General features: G+C 40.4%; 3 protein-coding genes across 3 annotated transcripts; all 3 read right to left on the bottom strand.

Moving 5' to 3' along the window:
• Window positions 1-108: 108 nt before the first annotated feature.
• Window positions 109-8,119, bottom strand: dpysl2a (dihydropyrimidinase like 2a). Its single transcript, XM_037257734.1, has 14 exons — window positions 7,768-8,119; window positions 5,960-6,048; window positions 5,553-5,737; window positions 5,253-5,417; window positions 4,952-5,013; window positions 4,754-4,834; window positions 4,613-4,681; window positions 4,414-4,534; window positions 4,176-4,332; window positions 3,775-3,916; window positions 3,523-3,693; window positions 2,745-2,924; window positions 1,882-2,065; window positions 109-1,799 (listed from the first exon to the last, which is right to left on the bottom strand). Exons 1-14 carry the CDS (start codon window positions 7,807-7,809, stop codon window positions 1,708-1,710), a joined length of 1,740 nt encoding a protein of 579 aa, XP_037113629.1. The 5' UTR covers window positions 7,810-8,119; the 3' UTR covers window positions 109-1,707.
• Window positions 8,120-9,086: 967 nt separating this feature from the next.
• Window positions 9,087-13,720, bottom strand: bnip3la (BCL2 interacting protein 3 like a). The gene is made up of 6 exons (XM_037257749.1): window positions 13,589-13,720; window positions 12,400-12,652; window positions 12,243-12,324; window positions 11,734-11,840; window positions 11,484-11,633; window positions 9,087-10,550 (listed from the first exon to the last, which is right to left on the bottom strand). The coding sequence occupies exons 1-6, from the start codon at window positions 13,668-13,670 to the stop codon at window positions 10,502-10,504; spliced, it is 723 nt and encodes a 240-aa protein (XP_037113644.1). The 5' UTR covers window positions 13,671-13,720; the 3' UTR covers window positions 9,087-10,501.
• Window positions 13,721-14,533: 813 nt separating this feature from the next.
• On the bottom strand, window positions 14,534-22,146 carry ppp2r2aa (protein phosphatase 2, regulatory subunit B, alpha a). The gene is made up of 10 exons (XM_037257737.1): window positions 21,819-22,146; window positions 21,546-21,623; window positions 19,432-19,529; window positions 19,155-19,320; window positions 18,641-18,753; window positions 18,360-18,537; window positions 17,851-18,015; window positions 17,541-17,710; window positions 17,284-17,375; window positions 14,534-17,107 (listed from the first exon to the last, which is right to left on the bottom strand). The coding sequence occupies exons 1-10, from the start codon at window positions 21,823-21,825 to the stop codon at window positions 16,828-16,830; spliced, it is 1,347 nt and encodes a 448-aa protein (XP_037113632.1). The 5' UTR covers window positions 21,826-22,146; the 3' UTR covers window positions 14,534-16,827.
• Window positions 22,147-22,267: the final 121 nt, after the last annotated feature.

The following is a 22,267-nucleotide window of genomic DNA, read 5'->3' as shown; positions in this document are numbered from 1 at the left end:
ATAACTCTCAATGCAGATGTACTAAGTGCAGTATTGTACCCATTGATTATGCTAGTTAATTTGTAATCTACTGTTAAAAACTAATACAGTTCAGCCATACACATTTAGTGCAGCCACTATAATTACTTTTAATTAGATCATGGTGAATTTATACTAGGCATTGTACAGTAGTGGTTAGCACAAGGTCATACATAGTAAACAGATGGGGAAGGGGTGAAAAGGAGTCAGTAACAAATGTTTTAATTAAATTTTACTCCACTGAGTCAACACAGGTCAGGTCAGATGCAGAAAGGACCATTGATTTGTGCCCCAACAAACCTTGGTATCCTACAAGATATACATGACTGAATATAACACTAAGTGGGACAACACAAGCGCTGCACATTACAGCTCAATAACCACTATCAAGAATCTTGTCAAAAAGAATGTCATCCACTTCACATTATTGCCTGGAATTACAGGCATACACTTGACAAGGCAATGGGGAGACGTAGTACTGTATCTTCAACTTACTGGCCACTTGCTGTGGCTCCAATTCAAATTGGTGGCAATAAGTAAGGGTAAGACAAAGGTCAACTGGATTTGGATCTGGTACTTGGTTCACAACACTATCACAGAGAGAGGTGGAAACATCAGCACGCAAGTGAGGGTTCATCTAAATAAATAACAGTCCATGTTGCAATGTTCCATCAGGTCTGAAAGATGATTTGTTTCAAGAGCCTTCATAAATACAGTGTGCTACCAATATACAGCATTAAACAACAAGCAGGAGACTATTTTGATTTAACACACAAGCTAAAAACAGAGAAACTCCACAAAAAATTGCAAACTCACATACATGTGTATTATTTGGATTGGTACAGGTGCAAAACGAATGTGTCTCATTGAGTGGCTAATTCAACTCGTGGGTGTAAGACAATTGTAGGATGATGGACGCAGGAATGGTTAACATCAACTGCACATACTATACACTACAGCGTTGCTCAAATAGCACCAGATGCAGAGATCAAACCTCTGCAAACCTCCCCTCTAACTTTGCAGTGTCTGTATTCTCAAAAGTGTTCAGCAGACATCAATCAGGTTTGAGGAGGCGAACGATTAACAAAGATGAGGTGAGAGGAAAATGCGTCTCAAACTTTGTGTGCCTCCAAAATACAAGATTAAATTAACATGAAACCCTAAAATACCTTTTCCTTCTTTCTCAGTGCATTCAAAGCATTAATGAACGACTATATGAATAGGATTTAAAAAAAAAAAAAAAGCCGCATTCAAAAAGGGAAAGTGCAATGACTATAACACAAAAGGAAGACCAAGCTGAGGAGCAATATCAAAAAAAAAATTCTTACAGTCTAATTTACTGGTAATTGCAAATAGACTGTTGAACAAGAACAAAAATTGAGAATATCAGTTGACTTTGGGGTTTTTGTGCCACCAGCAGTTTAGCGTAAGGAAAAACTGCTGGTTTTAAATTGCCCAATGGTTTGCGACTGATTCACTAGAGTTCCAAAGCCAAGAGGACAAGGTAAAACTTTAAACATCTATAGCAATACTTTCAATTCCCTTAAATCTTATTAGGTTAAATAAAATTAAGTAGTGCCTTTCTTGATGTTAAATAAAACAACATGATGAGTGACGATGGAAGGGACAAGTGCAGGGCAAGCAAGGAGTCCTCTGACTCCCCGCATCTTGGCGCAGTTCTAAAGCAGCTTAACCGAGGCTAGTGATGTTGGCTTTTCCTCCAGGGGGAGCCACAATTCGCTGGGTGTTACGGCGTGGAACATTGTCATCAACTTGGGCACCTAACAATGACAACATTTATTATAATCACAATACAGCCGCATGTAAAAGTGCTGACCGACGACGGAAGAAAGACGCACTCACCGGACAGACTGAAGCCTGACTGGTGGAGGTTGCGCACTGGCTGCTGAATAAATTGCTGCGGCTGTTGCTGCTTGGTAGGAGAGGTCCTCACTGCAGACACCGAGGAAAGGACCTTGGGAGTAAGGATCACCTCACACACCGGCCCATCGTACTGACCCCGAGGGACTCCACGCAACTCTGTCAGCTGAACATTCAAATCATTTCATCAGTGAGATGGCTGCCACTTGACATGTTAGATCAATGATTCCCAACCACTGTGCCACAACATACATCACTTCACCGGTATGAAATTATTTATTCTTATAGAATATCTTAATGTCTCTTTGTTCAGTGCCAGCAACTTGGTATATTGCCAGACAGAACACTTAAATGCTAAATTTACTTTTTATGTCAGCACTGGACAGTGACAGCCATCATATTCATGTTCTGGTATTTGCAAATTCACATATTTTCAGTTTTGTTCAACTCACCCTTATTTGATGGAAAAGACTTAACCCTATCGGCTATTTTCGTGCCTGAGCATTATTAGTGCTACATTGGCAGCATCTTACTCTCAAGAAAAATGAATTTAGTTTAATTTAGACACAAGTAGTGCTAAGGAACTTTGTCGAAGCAAGTTCAAGAATTTCATTTAAACCAAATCAGTGCTTGACTTAGGCTGCCATTTAATGGTATCTGTAGACAATTACAGTATAAAACTTTTCAGATGGTGACATTAATTTCTCACCATTTTTTTGCTATTCACGACAGTGAGTGCCATAAATAGTTTGGTGGTGTGCCATAAGATCTTTTAAATTAACGATATAAAAAATGCTTATATGGGGGAAACACTGTGTTTGCTCATTCTTTCCATCAGGACGTACCCTGCTGCGAGCCTTTATCTTCTTGTACACGTGCTCTGGAAAGGCTTTCCGGCTGATGTATCGCCCACAGCCCTCCGTTGTGTGAAGGCTGCCTTCTTCCAGCACAACTTTACCTTGGCTGATCACCACCAGCGGGCCTCCACGCACCTCTGTGCCCTCAAAGATGTTGTACTCTACAGACTAGCAGGAGGAGAGGAAGCCGGAGACAGCAGTTAAAAACAATCTTTATTAAAACGCCCACCCATCAATTTTCTAAACTGCTAATCCTCATTTAGAGTGTGCTGTGCCTATCCCAGCTGTCTATAAAGCGTGAGGTGCGGTACATCCACAAAAACCCTCAAAAGGTGCTGATCCAAGCCCCCAAACTTCAGATCTCTAAGGCAGATAAACTAACCACTGTGCTGCCTTATGTTAAAGTTAAAGTTAAGTTAAAGTCCCAATGATCGTCACACACACATCTGGGTGTGGTGAAATTTGTCCTCTGCATTTAACCCATCCCCGTGTGATTTTAATCCATCCCCTGGGGGAGAGGGGAGCAGTGAGCAGCAGCAGCGGTGCCGCGCTCGGGAATCAGTTGGTGATCTAACCCCCCAATTCCAACCCTTAATGCTGAGTGCCAAGCAGGGAGGCAATGGGTCCCATTTTTATAGTCTTTGGTATGACCCGGCCGGGGTTTGAACCCACAACCTTCCAGTCTCAGGGCGGACACTCTACCACTAGGCCACTGAGCTGGTGTATTAACATACACCCCACGATTTGTAAAAGCCTCTACAAATACCAAGTTGTGGTTCTTGGCTGAGATGATCTTGGTGACATCTGGGTCCCACAGAACAAGGTCAGCATCAGAGCCCACAGCAATGCGGCCTTTGCGAGGAAACAGGTTGAAGATCTTGGCCGCATTTGTACTGGTCACTGCCACAAACTGATTCTCATCCATCTTGCCAGTCACCTGACAAAACATATCATGTAAACAAGGCCTCAGAACAGAGTTGTGTTTGTGTTTTTTGGCAGAGTGAATAATGGTCCTCACCACACATTTGTCCCAGATGAGGGACATCCGCTCTTCAGTGCCATTAGTGCCCTCTGGAATTAGGGTGAAGTTATCTTTGCCTACTGCACGCTGGGATGTCTGGAAAGTGCAGTGAGCGCTACCAGTCACCTGCAGGTCCCCACTGGATTTGACAGAATGAAAAAGCATAGTAATGTTCAATCACAATGTTCAGATAGCTAGTGTATTTGAGTTGACTGTGCCTTTAAGATGGGCTTGGCCTTTTTTTTTTTTTTAACTTCACGAGAGCAGCGACATAAGTGAAGCTGTTTGTCATCAACTGGTAAGTTGGGGCAGGTAAGTTAAGATATAGGTGTCACATTCTTATAAGCGGACACAAAATAAATCTGAAAAGACTGCTAACTTTGATTCCAAACACCAACCATGACAAGAGAGAGCTGAGGTAATCAGGGGTGGTGGGATCAGGACTGAGTGGTGGCGAGGTGACATAGGTCGCAGCTTTGGCCCAGTTCTTGCTCCAGTAATGGGTGCCGTCAGTGCCCAAGCTGGCCGAGATGGGCTCACCGAAAACCACAGATCCTAAAAGAGCGGACCGGAGCAATCATTGCAAAATTAAAGTGCAGTGAACTAGGGGAAGAAAAAAAAAATCTTACGACATACCCTTTTTCCTGGACAGAGCGATGACATCTGCAGCACTCTTGCTCATCACTTTGGTGATGTAGACTGGACAGTTGGTCTGATTGGCTATGGTGATGGAGCGATTGACCGCTTCTGCCTCCACCTGCCAAGGACACACAGACACAAGAATGTTTCTCCTTTCTGGCACCCTCGGCTTTGTTTCAAATTGAAGCCATCTCACCTCTTCTGGGCGACTAAGCACATGACCTTCCGGGCCAGTTATACCCAGCTCGAGAATGCGTCTCTGCTCCTATTTTATCCGAACAAAAACATCATGTTTCAAATTTGAGAGAACTCATTATTACTTTAATTAATATTTTACCTCTGCAATGATGTCACCATTCTCTGCATGCACTTGAGCGATGGCTCCAAGGTCTCTGATGACGCTGAAAACCTCATAAATCTAAGATATCACAGTGAGGTCATTAGCAGTAGTCACACACAGAAATCCAACGAGTCAAACATGCAAACGTTGTGGAAAGAGAACACCTCACCAATGTTGTGCAAGAGGTAAGCGTACCTGAGAGTCAGAAAGTTGGAAAACATCCTTATAGGCCAAATAGACCAGGAAAGAGTTGACACCTGAAGATAGAAAACTTATGAGAGCCACAAGTGGAAAAAGGAGAGCAAAAGAGGGAGAACCCAGAGCAAAGGGGGAAGAGTAAAACAAAAAAAACAAACAATTACAAAACGGACATGGGAGAGCCTTGTGATAATGTTTTTTTTTTTTTTTTACACCATGCAAGGACTGTATGAGGGAAACCGTGAGATTTGTCGGCTGGGTATTAGACAGCAGTCATAATTTAATGCTGACTTCATACCATGTTCCTTCACCAAGGTCTCCATCTCCTCCTGAGTGCCTTTTCTCCACTCGGTGAGGTCCACATGGAGAGAGTAGTCGCAACAAGATTTGCTGTCAGCCAATTCTCTCCACTGCTTGAAAGCCGCAACCAAGCCTACGTCAGGCTCCGGCACCACGTGGTCGACTAGAAAACACAAAAAAAACAGGCTAATGTATGGGAACGCCTGGCTGGGAGCGTGCACGTCTGCAATATCGCTGTGAGGATAATGTGTGCATTTTTGTTTAGAACACACAGACGTCTGGCTGATGGACAACTTACTGATCATGGTGGTGCCTCCTGCCAGAGCTGCCCTGGTGCCCTGGTAGAAGTCATCAGCTGCCACCATGCCTCGGTCACACATCTGGAATCGGGTGTGCACGTCGATGCCTCCAGGCATTACCATTCTCCCATGAGCTTCTATGATCTTAACTCCCCCAGGGACAATTAGGTTGTCACCTATTTGCCTAGTAGAACATGAAATAAAGGTGAGCTACGTATATAAATGTGAACACAGCATAAATGACAAACATAACACCACAATGTAGGTAGCTGTCATTGTTTTAGCTGGGGAAAATAGACCAGATTAAGAAAAAGAAAAAAAAAAGAGAGAGAGAGAGACCATAACCTTGTCAAAAATGATGACAATTACTTCAAATAGTGAACGGGATATATAAAAACTAACTTACTTGATGACTCCGTCCTCCATGTAGATATCAGCCATGAAGGACTGATCATCATTTACGATCTTTGCTCCTTTGATGAGGAGACGGTCACTCTGCAAGTTAGAGACAGTTGTCATTTGATTATGATAAACTGTCCATCAAATCCATTTTTGACCACGCTTGCTTGCTCTCATTAGGGTCGTGGCTGAGCTGAAGCATATCGGACTTGACTTGTCTTGCGGAACTGGAGTACATGACTGACCTCCAGCCAATTGCAGAGCGCGTGCACACACGCGCGTGCACACACGCACACACACGCGAGGGCTTGAGTTGAGATTGAACCTGTTTGGGTTAACCATCATTAAAAACACAAATGTGTGAACTGGTGGCTTTCTTTTCGTTCATTCTTCTACAATCCCACAAATCACGTGACGTCAAGCTAATCAAAACTAAAAGTAATTTACTGATACTGTCATAGCATGAATTGTCCGGAAGGAGTGTGGCTTTAGTGACAGCCTTTGTGCTCTGTGTAGCTAAATGACAAAACAGACATTTAACTAAATATCAATAATGCTGGAAGTGTAGTAATATATAACGTTAATAGGGGAATTATATTGCACACTTGCACCGACTCTCAGATACCAGTCACTGCAAATTGGCCTGGCCACTCTATTAAATTGTTTGCACTGTGACAATAATCACAACAAAAAGACTGGTTTGTGCAATTCAAAATGTGTCCGAATGTATTGACTCCATTCACTAACTGTACAAAAGCCTCAGTGTGAAGCTGTTTTGAATACACTATTCACATGGTACAGTAGTAATACAGTTGTAGAGTACAAACGCAATACAACACAATAATGAAATTGAAATGAAACGGGGATGGAAGAAAGCAATAGATGTATTTGATTCCATCTCTTCCAAAAAAACTCCCCACACACACCCACGAGTCAACATAAAAGAAATAAAAAAAGTGATGTTTACATTTTTTTTGGCATGTGACTTCATTTTTCGTCATCCTTTTTCATAGACTTTATCCAATTTGACAATTATTCAGAAGTGTTACACTGGCCAACAAAGTTCTATTATTATGTATAGTGACAATAATAATTACAATTTTTAAATCAATATAAAAAAATGCATTTAAGGGAACATAAATTTCTGATTCAAATTTGTTGTGTTATTTACCACAAAGTATGTTTTACTTCCTATGCCAGCACAAGTGACAGGCAGGAAAAAAATATTAGATGTAAGACAGTACATCAAACATCTGTTACTATTCATACAACAAGACTAAATGTTGACGTTCCATAATTATCGGCGTGGAATTGGAACTGAATGGACCTGCGCGAGGGCTGTCAGCTTACCTGCTGTCAAGTAGGTATACGCACTGCAGGTTTGCCTGCGGTGTTAAAAGCATACAAAGACAAAACAATACATTGCATGTTCATCATTATTTTAAGTCGAGATTGCTCCATAAGTGAGGCTGGAACAGCTGCACGATTTGGGCTCTTTGGATGGGTGCTGGCCAGTGTGACCTACTTTAAAGAGATTTCCTATTGACTATCACATCAACGCTGCAGATACCAAACACTACGCAGTGCGGTTTAAAATCACAACCATAAATTGGAAAATTTACCCCGCTCCAAAATAAAAGGATGGTGGTTGCACATAGGTGAACGGTGGGTGGCAAATATTAATTGCTGGTGCTGCTGCTATTGGCAAGTGGATGGATACGAGTCGGCTAACATTCGCTAAGCCTTCTGTAGCGGTTTAAAGAGCACACCATCGCTGAGTTTTAAAACGATGGCTAGAAAGAACCATATACTCACAGTGATTCGTGGAATGTTCTTTTTCCCTTGGTAACCCGACATTTTGAGTATCCCTCCAGTGGTCCCCCCTGCTTCTTGGCTAATGCTAGCTAGCAAGACTGCAAAAGCTCAGCAGCCGGTGAAAGAATGAATGGATGCTCAATAGACAGTCGACGCCCAGGGCAATTTGTTCCTGTCTGACAACTTCGAACGATGATGAACGCCCTTTATAGATTGGTATCTAATGCGCTAATTAAAAACGAGTGGCACAATTCGAAACTATCATTTAAATTGGTGGAATTCTGGAGGAATAGATCCCAGAAGACAGGTCTCAAGAAAGGGGCTAAATCGCAGTGCGCATGCGCAATACCCCGCCCTTGTCAGCCTCAGCTCCATATTGCTTTAACCATAAAGGCTCAAGCCACCTTGTATGAATACAGTATAACAGTGAAAGTCCTATAGTCATGTATTTTTTCTTTCATTGCCATGGAATTTTGTGTAATGTTACTCCCTGCTTCATGGTGCATTTCCTCCTCAAAAGATTTCAAGTGTGTTTTTGCAACAATTTTGATGAGTGTGGCAATGGATCTCCTCTATGTGTAAAGTGCCTTAAGATTTTTCTCTAATTTGGTGCTATAAAAATAAAATTTAAGTGAAAATTTGAATTGAGCACATCATTGCTCAACACCATAGAACGCCATACTTAATATGAAGACAGCATCGTGCTTTGTTTTTGTCTCAAACTGGCACCTTTAGTCAATGTGGAGGGAACTATCAGTAGTTCCAAATACCAATATTAGCACAAAATATTAAAGGTTCTGCTAGAAAGAAAATAATGCCAGAAAAAGCCAATGAGAACATGAAATCAATCAGGGGTTAATTAAAGGCACTGTAAATTGTAGCTTGACTGTCATTTAACATGACTGAATGTGATTGGGTCATTCTGAGCACAGCCACATTCCAAGTTATGAGATGCTCTGCAAACTTCTGCAACCATATTACCCCAGTTCTTTATTTTTACTTTCACTCAACTATTTTATTTCAACTGATTTTTACAGATTATGTCCTGACCTCAATTGTATCACAAACACATAGCTTTTAAACTTGAGGTGTTGAATTAGTTGTACTGTAACTTAAATGTAAATTTACCTCTCAAAAAGAAAGAAAAACAATTGAGTTGTATAAGTTATAAGTCACATTAATTGTGGAAATGGTCAGAATATTTGTATCCCAAAAATATATATATTTTGAAACAGGGGTGTGTAGACCTTTTACATCCATTGTGCACACACACTTACACATCTCATATTGGAGTGTGTATTAAATAATGGGCATTAACGTCCAGATGACCAGATTTCTGCTTTAATCAATACAAAGTCTTGACAGATTTTCCATTTTCTTCAATTTGTTTACCAGCTGTGCAGAAGCCTGCCAATGATCTCATATGTTTGAGTTATTGTAACTACATTTCGATGATGGAATCTTATGTTACACTATTGTTAGTCGCTGTCTCAATAACTGCACACAAGCCCATAGATTAAGGAGATAATGTGTTATTTATGCATTGAAACCCACATTGAGTGTTTTCAAAACCAAATCTACCACAGAATCCAGAACAATAGATTTGGTTTTCACATCACATTATATCAGTTTTAAAACACTGAAAATGAGGCATCCAGTCATTAGTCTTCATTATCATTTTTAGCATCAATACATGGAAGTTACATGCACTTAAATTAGTAAAAGCTTGTCTGACTATTTTTTCTGGAAGTTTACAAGCATTGTACGTATCACACTGGAAATGGTATTGACAGTGACATACAGATGAAAACAGGTTCCTGGAACAGCTTATTCATCATTATATGATATATTATTGACACAATATCAGGGAGTTTCTATTAAGTGAAGCATATCACAGCTTTAAGTACCTTCACAACTGGATTTCAATAGCAAAACATGTCGGGGAATTCCCCCCAAACCAATACAATGAAAATGTGCAGCGGTATAATATTAATTTGACACTTTGCCATTGTTACGGTTATGTGTGATAAAAAGCAATCTACAAAGGCAAAAACAAAAGAACATATGGCCTGGTACACCGCCGCCTGGCCCAAGTTCCACTATCATAATATAGTTAAATACTACAAAAGGCAAAACTCACTGGCTACATGGTAGATTTAGGTTTAATCTTCAAAACATGAAGCTTTAAAAAGAAAACCACTGAAGGTAAAAATGATCAAGCTTCTATTTCATAAAGACACGTGGAGCATTACGTTTCCTTTGATAACTGCACCTCTAAAGTTCAGCTCAAAGGTTTAAGGCATTCCAAGTTCTTTCCTACCTGAACTTATTACTTCAGATATGTCACATACTTTGGGTTGATAACTCTGGCGAATAAAATAGTACGGTGACAGCTGAAGGGCCAGATTGTCTGATAACACCGAAAAAAAAAAAAAGTTTGGACTATCCATCCCCAAACCTAAAGCCCGCTGAGGCCAAACCCTTGGATCATGATGACTATTTTTATCATCCTGCACAGGAGTTGTTATTGAGTGGATACAAGTCAACTGGGATGCCTTGGGTCAACATGAGGAGTAACCACATTACAACATGTTTCATGTGCATACACTTACAATGTGACAAAGTCTAACATGGATTGGGAGGACAAATGTGGGTGCACGATGACTGCCGAGAAACACGTGATCACAGGCTACGTGAAAGACGGGAGGACATCCAGGCACTGCTCATTTTCCACTTAGTAAGAGCTGGCAGAGGCTGTGGCGATTCTTTTACCTATGTACACCCTTCAAAGACAAAACAAATAGAGGATTATGCTCTCACATGCTTAGAACGATATTGTGACAGCCAATTTGTATCAGACAACAGTTTATTTTAGATATATATATATGACTCCAGCTTCTGTGTGTAGGAAACAATTAAATAATTCTTGGTATACTTTTAAGGCAAAATTCAAATTATAAACTGGGAAAGTTTTATTGTGAACAAAAGTGATCAGTTATCGATCGCAGTATAGTCCCCAACCGCTAGGCCGTGGACCATTGGGCACAGAGAAACTGTATAAAAATATTTGATCATGAGTGTCGATAGGACAGTTTAGTTTAAGAATCAGGTGCATCCGCCAGTGCCTTTGTACACATGTCAAAAACTAAGACGGTACAATGAGTCATGCAGTATTTCAGTAAAAAATAGAGAAATCCCACAAATGAGGAAAAATGTGTTAAGTGTTAAATGTGTCACAAGATGAGTCAGAACCTACAAGAAAAAGAAAGTGGCATTTAAGAGACTGTCTCAGTCCCACTTAAATTAAGGTTGTATCACTCCTGCACTTAAGACTGCTCTGCGCGCCTTCTGGTGACATTCTCGCAAATGAGGCAAATAAGCCTTCAAAACTGTTCACATCGAATACCTTGCTTCCATGTACAACTTCCTATTTTTGTCATACGGAATATTCTCCAATGATGGTAATTAAAAACAAAAATCACGGAGTAGACAGTGTCATTGTCTCCCATTTCCCCATGATGGGCCCAGCTCAATGAAGACAAAACAGCAGGGCTCCCTCAAATTACTCATGACAGCTATATTCAATGCAATGGTGATATGTATATCTTGCTTTTATTTGTTTCTATTCTGGTTAGTCAAAATAGTGCTCAACTTAATGGTGCAAAATTAGTTGGACACCAAATGCGTGAATGGCCATTAAACATACAACTTCTTACCCGATTCCGAGAGCGAGGATGTGTGAAATGAGAAGCGACGGGATGAAAACTTTGAGGAATTCAGCTGAGAATACGCCGCCTTTCTTCATGACACCACTTTTTCTCATACTAAGGGATACTGCACGCCGGGGGTGTCTGAAGTGAAATTCTCTGAAATAACACAAAATCAATTAGCAGCATAGAACTTAAGCTAAAAAAAGTAAAGGACAGCCACCATCAGATGTAAAACAAGAAGAAGGACCCTGCTCACTTGGGTGGAATATTTTCTGGCCTGCTGGACCAATCAGCAACCCAGTCGACTTCTCTGTTCATGAGGATATCATCTTCTCTCTCTTTGTCTGCACCTTCTTCTTCTGACTACAAATAAGAAGGGATCAAATAGTTAAAAAGCAGTGATTTCTTTTTTTTTTTTGCATGACACTGGTCACATCTTTCTCATGTTCAAGCTTTTACATATGCGGCCATTGATGATTCACAACATGTTTACTTTTCTCCACATTTAATGTTCATTACTTTAGCTTTAGCTGTTAAGAAACAGATGTCTGTCAACAATTTGAGCCTGACATCTAAAATTGGCAAACTAATTTCATCCGTTTTCTACAGAACTTATCCTCATTAGCGCCGCAGGTGAGCTGTAGCCTGTCCCAACTGATTTTGGGCAAAGGTTGGGGTACAACCCAGACCTGATGTGAGATTGTGTTTCATAAATACAAAAAAGAATGTTTTTCTTTTGACAATTGTAAATAGAATGACTTTTACCTGACTACCTCTTGGACTAGACATATCCACATCAAAAGTGATCTGACCCTCATCCTGGTTTGGACTCTGTGGCCTTTGAGGACTGAGTGGACACATTGTGGTTAATAGGTATGTTTCTACACTACTGACACCATTTAGCACGTAACTTTTGCCCCACCTGTCACACGAAGAATTACTTGGGCTGGATTCATGCTGTGCATCCAGGAGAATCCTCTCCATGTCCCCGTTGTGAATGGAGGAGGAGGATGGCACATGTTCTAGTCCTCCAATCAGGGTTTCATCTATCTCTGGCACCATGTCTAGGGTGTGACTTGTGCCAGCGTTTGCATTTATTTGGTCTGCAGCAGCTGATATTTGCAAGCTCGTATTCACGCCTGTGTTTCCATTCAACTCCAATTCCACCCAAGAGCCTTGAAAAGACACAAGGTTAAAAACACTTTTAGACTATCCTGTTCGTCATAAAATCTGACATTAATGCGATTAAGCGTTGTATTTAGACTATAAACAGTGCAACAGTGTTGGAGCGTTCATCTTTGTGCCACTGCCCTACTAACAGCTAGTTTTCTTTTTTCCCCAGCCAGGAGGGCGTTATGCAATCCGGTAAAGACAGCTTGGCTGCACACAGAATGCAAACTAATCGCACGAAACGCCTCTATCATCTGTTTATGTAATACAATAAGAAATAGAATTGACAGACAGTATAACGATTTAGCGACGTGCCCAAGCATGGCCCAATGTATTTTTATATCCATGTCAACAATGCAGCTCTCTGTTGCGTAACAGACAAGCTGCTCCGACGTGTCGTTGTTGCCCATATGATGCTGGTACTCTTAACAACAATTATTAATTGCGTGCGAACAAGGTAAATTCTTTGTCTAAAATGTGTTTCTGTTGACAATGACAACGTAAGTAACGTCCCAGGACGATTTTCTGTCTTATTTTAGTCGTGAATTTTGGAGACAATGCCTGGTAAAACAACGCTAGCATTCTCAAGCCCTCAAAAATACTCGTGACCGCAAGGAAAATCTTTAAATAAAAATCAACGCAATGTTAGTATTTTTTTGTCTCCTAAATTGTTTTTATTTTGGTGAGAGTCCGCCCAACATTGATGGGCAATGTGATTGGCTACAATTTCCATCAGTAAAATAATTGCGAAGCCTTATTGGCCAATTCTCAGCAACGTCATACTACGTCACTCGCCACCCATCTGAGAGGATGAGGAAACGATTGAACTTTAACCAAAATTATTATAGACTCATTAGGGTAGAAAGACAGCATACGCGTTAACGAAATTTGGAATAGCTTCAGGATATAGGGACAATACAAATAAGGACTATGTTACGTACCGTGAAGCCCAGGCTCTTCATTATTGTTTTGTTGAGCAGCAGCGGTGGACATGTTGACTTCTGTTTTCGCATTCGTCAACATGACCGAGGCGCGCGCATGCGCGTAGCCCGGCCAGTTTCCAGACAGGATAAAAAAAAGGCTGTGTTGAAATAGATAATGGACGTGTATCCATTCATTCACGGATAGACGTGCATCTTTCATGTTAAAATACGTGTGTGTGTAAGTGTATTGTGATGTGAAGAGCCAAACAAGACTTAACAAACGCACAAGGCTTTATGTGGTGATTGACTCAAAATGATGTAGGCTTTCATCACTGTTGGTTTACAAAGTACATAGTAAACTCAATTCGTCATTGAAGCCTGCGACGCATTAATCTATTAAAACGTGGTTATATAATAATGAACAGCTTTTATTCTTTTGGTGGGGTGGTGGTAAGATGTTCGTAATGTTAATTTAATTGGGAACTTCGTTTTGCATATTAATAATACATTGTATTGAACAGACTTTACATTTGACATCAAATTTCAAATTGCTACAGTGCAAAAAAGACTTTAAAAGAGAGGGAAAAACAAAAAGAGACTATCAAAAATATAAAAATAGTAAGTATTTAGCTATAGGCCAGAGTAAAAAGGTCTTTAGTCTCTTTTTAAAAGCATCCATCGTCTGTGGAACCCTGAGGTGGTCAGGGAGGGCCACTGAGAAGGCCCTGTCGCCCATGGTCTTGAGCCGTGTCCTGGTCATGACTAGACGGTGCTGTCGGCCTGATCAGGTCCTACTGGAGGTTTGTGGTGTGAGCAGTTCAGTGAGGAAAGTAGGGGCCGCAACGTGGAGACAATGTTGAGTGTGCAGAACTTTATTACTTATAGTAATAATATAATTAAATTCCATCTAACACCCCCCACACACACACACACAAAGTTGAATAGTTTTTCACACCAGACTTCCAAAATTCTTCCATCTTTATTTAAGAACTTGAAAGAAACAAACATTAAACATCCCCCAAAATGAGTTTATGTATGATGCTAGGGTCAAAAACTCCATACATTTGATGCTGTTGATACAGTATCATTATATCAGTCTCCATTGGGTCATAACAATTAACTGTTACACAATCGAAATGCATAGGCTTTTGATTAAGGCATTTTTTTTCATTTAGTACTGACAACCTGCTATCTTGAAGGTACAATATTTTGATCATTGATCAGTGGTGAATTCCCCTGAGTGTCTCATGTTTGGCACGCCACATGAAATGCTTTTGTCAGGTTATCTTGACTCTTAATGCTTTAATAAAGGCCAATGGGGGTTTTGTGGTTTTCAAAATATTCAGTGGATCAGCTATGAATGACATTCTAATTAACAAACGGCAGTAAATATTTCAGTTTTTTTTAACAAGGGTGATCAACAAACCCAACGACAATCCTTTGTTGAGAAAATCAAAATGGGATATCTCAGGATTACTTAGAGAAGCCACTAATAACACGCCAAAAGTCATTTTGAAAATGCCCTATGATTGAAGGATATTATGCACAGCCCTGAGGAAGTGACATCATCACCTCTTTTTGTTGGCATTCCAGTCATTGTAAAATTCGCTGTGCTTTGAAAAGATGTTAAAAAAAAAAACAACGTAAGAAATCCTCAACCTATTTTCTTCTCAAGATCAGCAACTTGTGATGGAGGCATCGCAAAGGAGAAGCAGGTTTTTAAGTTCTAAAGTAATTTCTTCATTTAGATTTAACATCTGCAAACCAAGTGCTACACAAATTCTCCCCTTAAATAAAACATATCTGAAAAAAAAAAGCTTATAGAACAGATACCCTTTCAAGAAAATAAGGCAAAGTTCACTTGGAAAGAGTAAATTGAAAAACACTTCTTACTCCTTTCAGGCCAGATGCTGTACTGTCCTCCCTATGCTTTTGCAGATATAAAAACGACTTTAAAAAAAAAAAAAGGAAAGAGCATGCTCCTATTTGACATCACGGAACTTTCAAACAAATATCTGCCCTGAGACAGCACACAAGCCTTCCATCTACATTCAAACCAACCATCAGAGACAGTTCCATTTAAAACGTCAGTGATCAGACTACAACTGTTGCCTTAATTTATACAAAAATAAATCAGCTATAGAGACTATTTTTCTCTTCTGATACAGTATAAAATATAAAAAAATGAAACTTGATCCAAGGGGTAAAGTTACCTGTCTGCAACATAACATTTGTTTTGGCAGCAACACCCAACAAAACACCTGGGCCACCTTGGGCCCTTGAGCCTGAGCTGTTATTGGTGGTACATTTTCATTATAGTAATGACTGAGCAGAGCTTTAACTAAATGACTATAATTTACAGGCATAAAGCACATTTGACTTTGGCATGATTCAGTTCCCCGAACCCAAACACCTGCCACTCAAAAGTCAACCATGTTGTTATGAAAACAATGTGCTCCTAAAATATGATGAAACAAATTCCTGAAAGCTGTGTGTCTTAGGAAATAAGTAGTTTATGTCAAAGGAAACTAACCTGGTAAATACAGCCCCCCCCCGCCCCCCTCCCTGCTTGGCATGTACATAAGCAGCCAAAAGTATGCGATTTAGATGACCACTGAAAGTTGTCATCCCTACTGTTAAGAAGAAAAAAATGTAAACAACAGGCAATCATAGGATAAAGATCTAACCTGGTATAAATTGTTATGCAGCAGAAAAGGAAGTGGCAGCATTGTTTTTAAAGCACCTTTCAATATAACCTTAGTGGGAGAAATCCTCGATTGGCCCTTTATCAATGTACTCAATCAGGAAGAAGTTGTGAGTGAATGTCAAATTGGGTGGGTGCAACTAAGGAGTGTTGACCACTTGTATCAGCATTTTTTTCATGCCAGTGCAACGGAGTCTACAATTAAACATTTTCCTGCTGAAATTAATCAAATGTTATAGGAGCCAAATTGCATTAACGATTAGTATTGGGACGAATGCCCACATGAAAAATATGTTTGTCTTTTTACATATGTCTTCCCTTTGGTCTAAGATGTAGTAGAGTTGTAACCAGCAGCTAGATGAACATGTGCTTCTGGTGGAAAAAGTAAATAAGCCTCGGAATCCCAAAGTTTGTACAGTAATTAGCTCAACACAGCCGGTAAGTTCAATTTGTATTATACGTGAAAAGTGTACTTGTGATGATCAGCCATACCCAAGGTCTGAGCCAGACCTGAATATTTTGACAGATTTTGTGTCTGTGTGATGGAGCAATACTAGTTAAGTTTGTCCTGGAATATATAGAGATTATTGGTGGTGGCCACTGCAATAATGTTGTCCAGGGGATGCCAGGCAGTGTGGAGGATCTTCTTGTTAAAGTCCAAACTGTCTACACTGATCTCATCCTTCTTGCGCTTCCCACCTGAGCTTACTTTGCGGGGTTTAAGAATAGACTGGGGTTTGCTGTTCTCCCTTGATGCCTCTAGGGTCACATCCTGCCTGTAGCCTCGGTCAAACAGCCTGAAGAAGTTGTTGTAGGAACCTGTCATGACCACGCTGCACACAGGGCACAAAGTTATAGTGAGGCAGAGATCTGAGTCAACTGGATAGTAAACCAAACTACCAAAGACATCAACCTATAGCTGTTACACAAACTATGGCTTTTAACATCTAGGAAACGGCATAGCAAAGGAGGCAGAATGAAGATCAATGACGAGAATGTATGTTCTCACCTGTCGTTTCCATTCCAACAGCACTCAAATTTGTCAAAGATGCAATCGTTCTCATAGAGTGAACACAGCTTGCTCCTGAGATATTCATGCACCTGATAGAGAAGAACAATTTTGAGGATGGCGGACCAAGCTACTCATATACAGTACTATAAATAGTAGGGATGTTCAGTACCACATTTTTTTCAGGCCGATATCAGTACAAGTACTCAATACGTGAGTAGTCACCGACACCAACATACATGACCAACATAACATGCCTGATAGGTCTCCACTGGACGAGTCTCCATATTGAGGTCCCAGATTTTGATGGACAGGTAGTCACGGGTCATTATGTAACGTCCACTGTGGCTGAAGTTCACATCAGAGATGGATGACGTTATTTCTGAGAAGAAGGAACGATTGTTTGGATCCTCTGGCTCTTCAAACACTGCAAACACAACAATGTACTTCCTTACTGCATACCGAGGAAACGGAATTTTAGGCTAGGGACTTGGATCATTATAAGACCACAAAAATGGAATTCAGTTTTTTAGTTGGGTTGCGTCATAGTAGGAGTGACCTACTTACATTTGGCATGGTTGTCACACAGTGCTGACGCCCTCATGTCGCACAAGCGGATGGCTCCTTTACTGCTACTGTACACAAATGTATTGCATTGGTTAGGATGGAACTCTGACGCTGTGATCACCTCGGTCAATTCCTCCATGTTAGCTGGCTTGATGTCAACAATATCTGAGTAAGACAAGTTCAGGTCCAACAGAAGAGGAGACTTACAGACTTGAAATTATAACATGAAAATCACTGCAGTATCATCATACCATATTTTGATAATTGATTATTTGTATTTATTTTATATTTCACCTTTAACTTTCAATTACGAGAAGAACGCACACATCTTCAATAACATCTATGCACAGACATTAACAGAGCCATGCTAGACTGAATTCCCTCTTTACAGTCTCTCTACCAAGTGCCCTCTCTCACAGTGGAAAGGATGTGCTCAATTACCGGTCCGGAAAAGATAAGCAGTTTCCAATACTGATGATGTGTGTGAGGAGCTAAGAGAGAAAGGATACTAAAGCTGCGATCAGTGATCTCCAAGTGCCACAAATTGATGCGAAGATCATCTGCGGATAGGTACGTTTCACAATCACTGTTGACTGAGATGGAATTGATGTGGTAAGTGTGAGCATTGGCAAAGACTCTACGAGGGCTGGCCTCCACCATCAGGTCCATGGGCCTGAAGATTGGTACCTAGGGGAAAAGACCAGTGAGTTCACTGTCTTTTTTACAAGCTAGACAACATGTTAAATTGTGATGACCTGTGAAAAATAAATAATACACGCACGATACCCACCCGTAGCGTTGTGACTGTATTTGGATCTCTGTATCGACCGTCATCTTCTTTCAAATTATAACCTTCCGGTCTCTTGTCTCGCTCGCTAATTTTCCACAGCTTTATGGTTTTATCTATGAGAGGACAATGACAAGGGGGTATCAATAATTCTTAAAAAATCTGTAGTTGAATATTATTACATTATGTGAGTGACTCGACAAAAACAACTTTTTTTTGTGATCTTATAAACTTGCCATTTACATTGCTAGGTAACTACTGTACAAGACCATTTACCGACGGGTTACTTGAAATGTTATGAAACTCTGCCAAAGTCAAAGTCAGTCAACTACTACAGCCAACAAATATTTGTTTTATGTCATATTGTTTGACCGGCTTAATAACAAGTTCTATTTCTGCTGTTATAGACGCATATAGTTTTAGCAGTTTAAAAAATGTCCAGAAGATGTCCTAATGGACTTAAATTCAAGAAAACAAGTTGTATAACATGTTCTCTAGAGTAGACAAGTCAACTTGCCATTTGTGGATAAAAGGAAGTGAGCAGCATTCTTCTGGGGCAACCATCGAATCTTGTTGATCTTCTCCTCAATCTCAAGGCTCTTCAGGTAGTCAAACTCAGGTTCATGGCTCTGAAAGGTGCTGTACACGTTGTATTCTCCACGGCACTGAGGCTGATTCTTACTCTTAAAAATAACAATCAAGCAAAGATCACGTCAGGCACAACAATGCAAGACTACAGATAATATGGGATACGCAAAGTCAAACAAATATTGACGTCTCTACATAAAAAGCACCTCTGGCTCCTGTTGAAAGATGACTACACGACCTCCTTTGTCTCCAGTGGCAAGCAACTCCCCTGAGTGGTTGAACTCAACAGTGGATATAATATCAGCTGTCGACACAGGAATATCATAAGTGTTTTAATCACAATATCGCAACACTGCCTCTTTAACATGCAACCATCATGTCTAAACGTCAGTGGTCCTGAGAATGTAAAGTTTTTGTCACCAATGAGCTGCAAGAACAAGGACTAGTGACAAGGACTAGTATGCATGTATACACAAACTTCATCTTCCATCCATCCATCCATCCATCCATCCATCCATCCATCCATCCATCCATCCATCCATCCATCAACATTGTGCAGGAACAATTGGCACCTTGAACAGCATTTACATCTAATTATACAATACAGAGAACATTGAAAACAACAATCAGTCCTTGTTTACTGCCTGGCACTAGTGTGAACACGATTCTTAACACAGGCATAGAGTGAGTGTGGAGAAAACAAAGTGCTTCATAGTTCATACAGCCTTTTTCTGACAAGCTCATCCAAACACAAATGACTACAAATTAATAGGATGCTGTGGATGCCCCCTTCAGGTGGATGCCCTGATTTTGCATGGCACATAAGCTTTGTAGCTCTGGGAAAACTTAATTGTAGCCTGGGTTGTTAGTGGTAGTTAAGGAGAGTCTTTGCCGCATGTGCACTTGGGGTGCATTATTTTTCAAAGTCTAATTAGCTATCAGCTATGTATTATATTTTTTGATTAAAGGTAATGCCAAATTAATTTAAAATGTTTAGAGATCACAGTTTTTGACGTTATTTCATTCACTGATTTGTGTTGTGTTATGCTCAGCTACCGACCATTTAAGACATGATAACATTTTTATACAGAAAACAAATGGAGTGGAAAAGCACAGTGCAAACCAGACATGAGAGACTGAATGCAAGTTCAATTCAGGACAGGATGCGGCTCTTTGCTCCTTTCCCGATAATTCACACAGCTGGAGTTGTCTATTATGGGAACAAAATGGCAGGCAGTCCCAAAGTCACTAGAGACTTTACAAGAGATGGCTCTGGGAGTCAACAGCTGTCACACAACTCACGCACATTTAACAGCATTATGGCATCCAGTGGATAGCAGAAGTATTTTTAGCTGCAGATTGACAAGTCAAGATGTTACAAAATGTGAACAATAATTCGTGTTTTAGGCATGCATCGACGACCACTGTGGGTGTAAGGTAGAGTTTACTGTAAACAGTGTAGATTTACTGTCGTAATAACAGTCTACAAGCAATGTATAGTTTTAGTGCATTTAGTGTAATAAAGCCCATGCGAATGAGAGTGAATTGTGCTTTCTGTTTGCAATATCGGATAAGATCTGGCACCAGGACCAAAATACAATAAACTTCGTAGCCATTTCATCTTTCGCGCATCTAGCTCACAAAAAAATAAAAACCAAACAAAGGACAGCAATGACCTGAAACAAAAGATCAGCAGTGTCATTGTCACCTTTGATGGGCAAACATATGGTAAGCATAGCAGAGAAATAGATTATCTGTAGTCTCTTGATATGCTTGTCCAATTAATGGCACCCACCCACATGAATATTAACATATGTACTGTCCATTGTCAAACTATTACCAGTAGTTTACATTGCAATTTGAAATTATTTCTCAAACTTGACTGAACATTTATGTGATATCCTTGATGTCTTTTGTCCTCACTTGTAAAACAATTCAGCACAATAGTAGAACGAGGGCACACTAGTGGAATGAATGTGTCTTACAAGCAGTTTTCTCACTACTAGTAAGTACCACTTTTGACTTAGCAGTATGCAATTATTCCTTACTACTGAACATTTTTACTCCACTATAGTAACACTTTAAGTCGCAGCATCCTGGAACATACTCCTTGCACCAAAATGCCAACAATTAACATATAGTTGTCCCACTAGCGTGCAGAAATGTCACGTTGTCGAAGGGACTCAGTTGTTCAACAAGTGCGCTTTATTTTCTTAAAGTAATGAAGCTTAGGATGAATATTAGAGATCTGAAAATGATTAGGCGACTTTCCATACATGTTCCAAGTGTCAATGAGAGGGAAAAAATCTGATGGACTCACCTTCTGCAACGTCGTCATCTATTGCTCCTTTGACTTGGGAAAAACACCATTGCACCTCGTCGCTCTCATCACCGACCCCTGCAGGAGGTAGAAATCCAGTTTCAAGACACCACGCCACACCAAGAGCAACTTTATTTACGCTCACTACAAAAACCAACACGAGCTTAGCATGCTAGCTTCCTGCTAGTTAACCACCAACACTAGATTAGGTTCCGTTTTATTCGTGACTTATTAAACGATGACCGCAGCCTCGCCGTGTCGTTTAAATTTTACCTGCCATGGTGGTGGGCCAGCGAGAGAAGGGGTCTGTGAAGCGGGCTCAGGCCCTGGACTGAGCACTGCTGCTGCTTTCTGACTACCGAGGAGGTGTAGAGTGGAGGAATGAAACTGCGAGCGCTGCCAATGTTTATTTCATTATTATTTCTTAAAGAAGCACACACGACCTTAGCTTAACTTTTGCAAAGACAAAAAATATTTTTTTCTCAGAAAAACGGTAGTAATGCTGGAATAAAGAACAGGTGTTTAGACTTTGCACTATACTTTTGAGAATTCCCTCGTCCCTGCCTCTCCCAACATAACACTTTCAAAATGGCGCAACGCTGCTGGCGTTGACGAATATATCTAATGTTACACCGTGAGGGCGGTCAGGGTGAGCCAAGAAAATAATCAGTATTTTAGTCCTGAGTTGTTTAACTGTACAAACTAACTTAATTTACCACCAG

The sequence above is a fragment of the Syngnathus acus genome, chromosome 9 (genome assembly GCF_901709675.1).
Source record: "Syngnathus acus chromosome 9, fSynAcu1.2, whole genome shotgun sequence".
Lineage (NCBI taxonomy): Eukaryota > Metazoa > Chordata > Actinopteri > Syngnathiformes > Syngnathidae > Syngnathus > Syngnathus acus.
The sequence above is the reverse complement of the archived record's forward strand: the minus strand, read 5'-3'. Positions and strand labels throughout refer to the sequence as shown.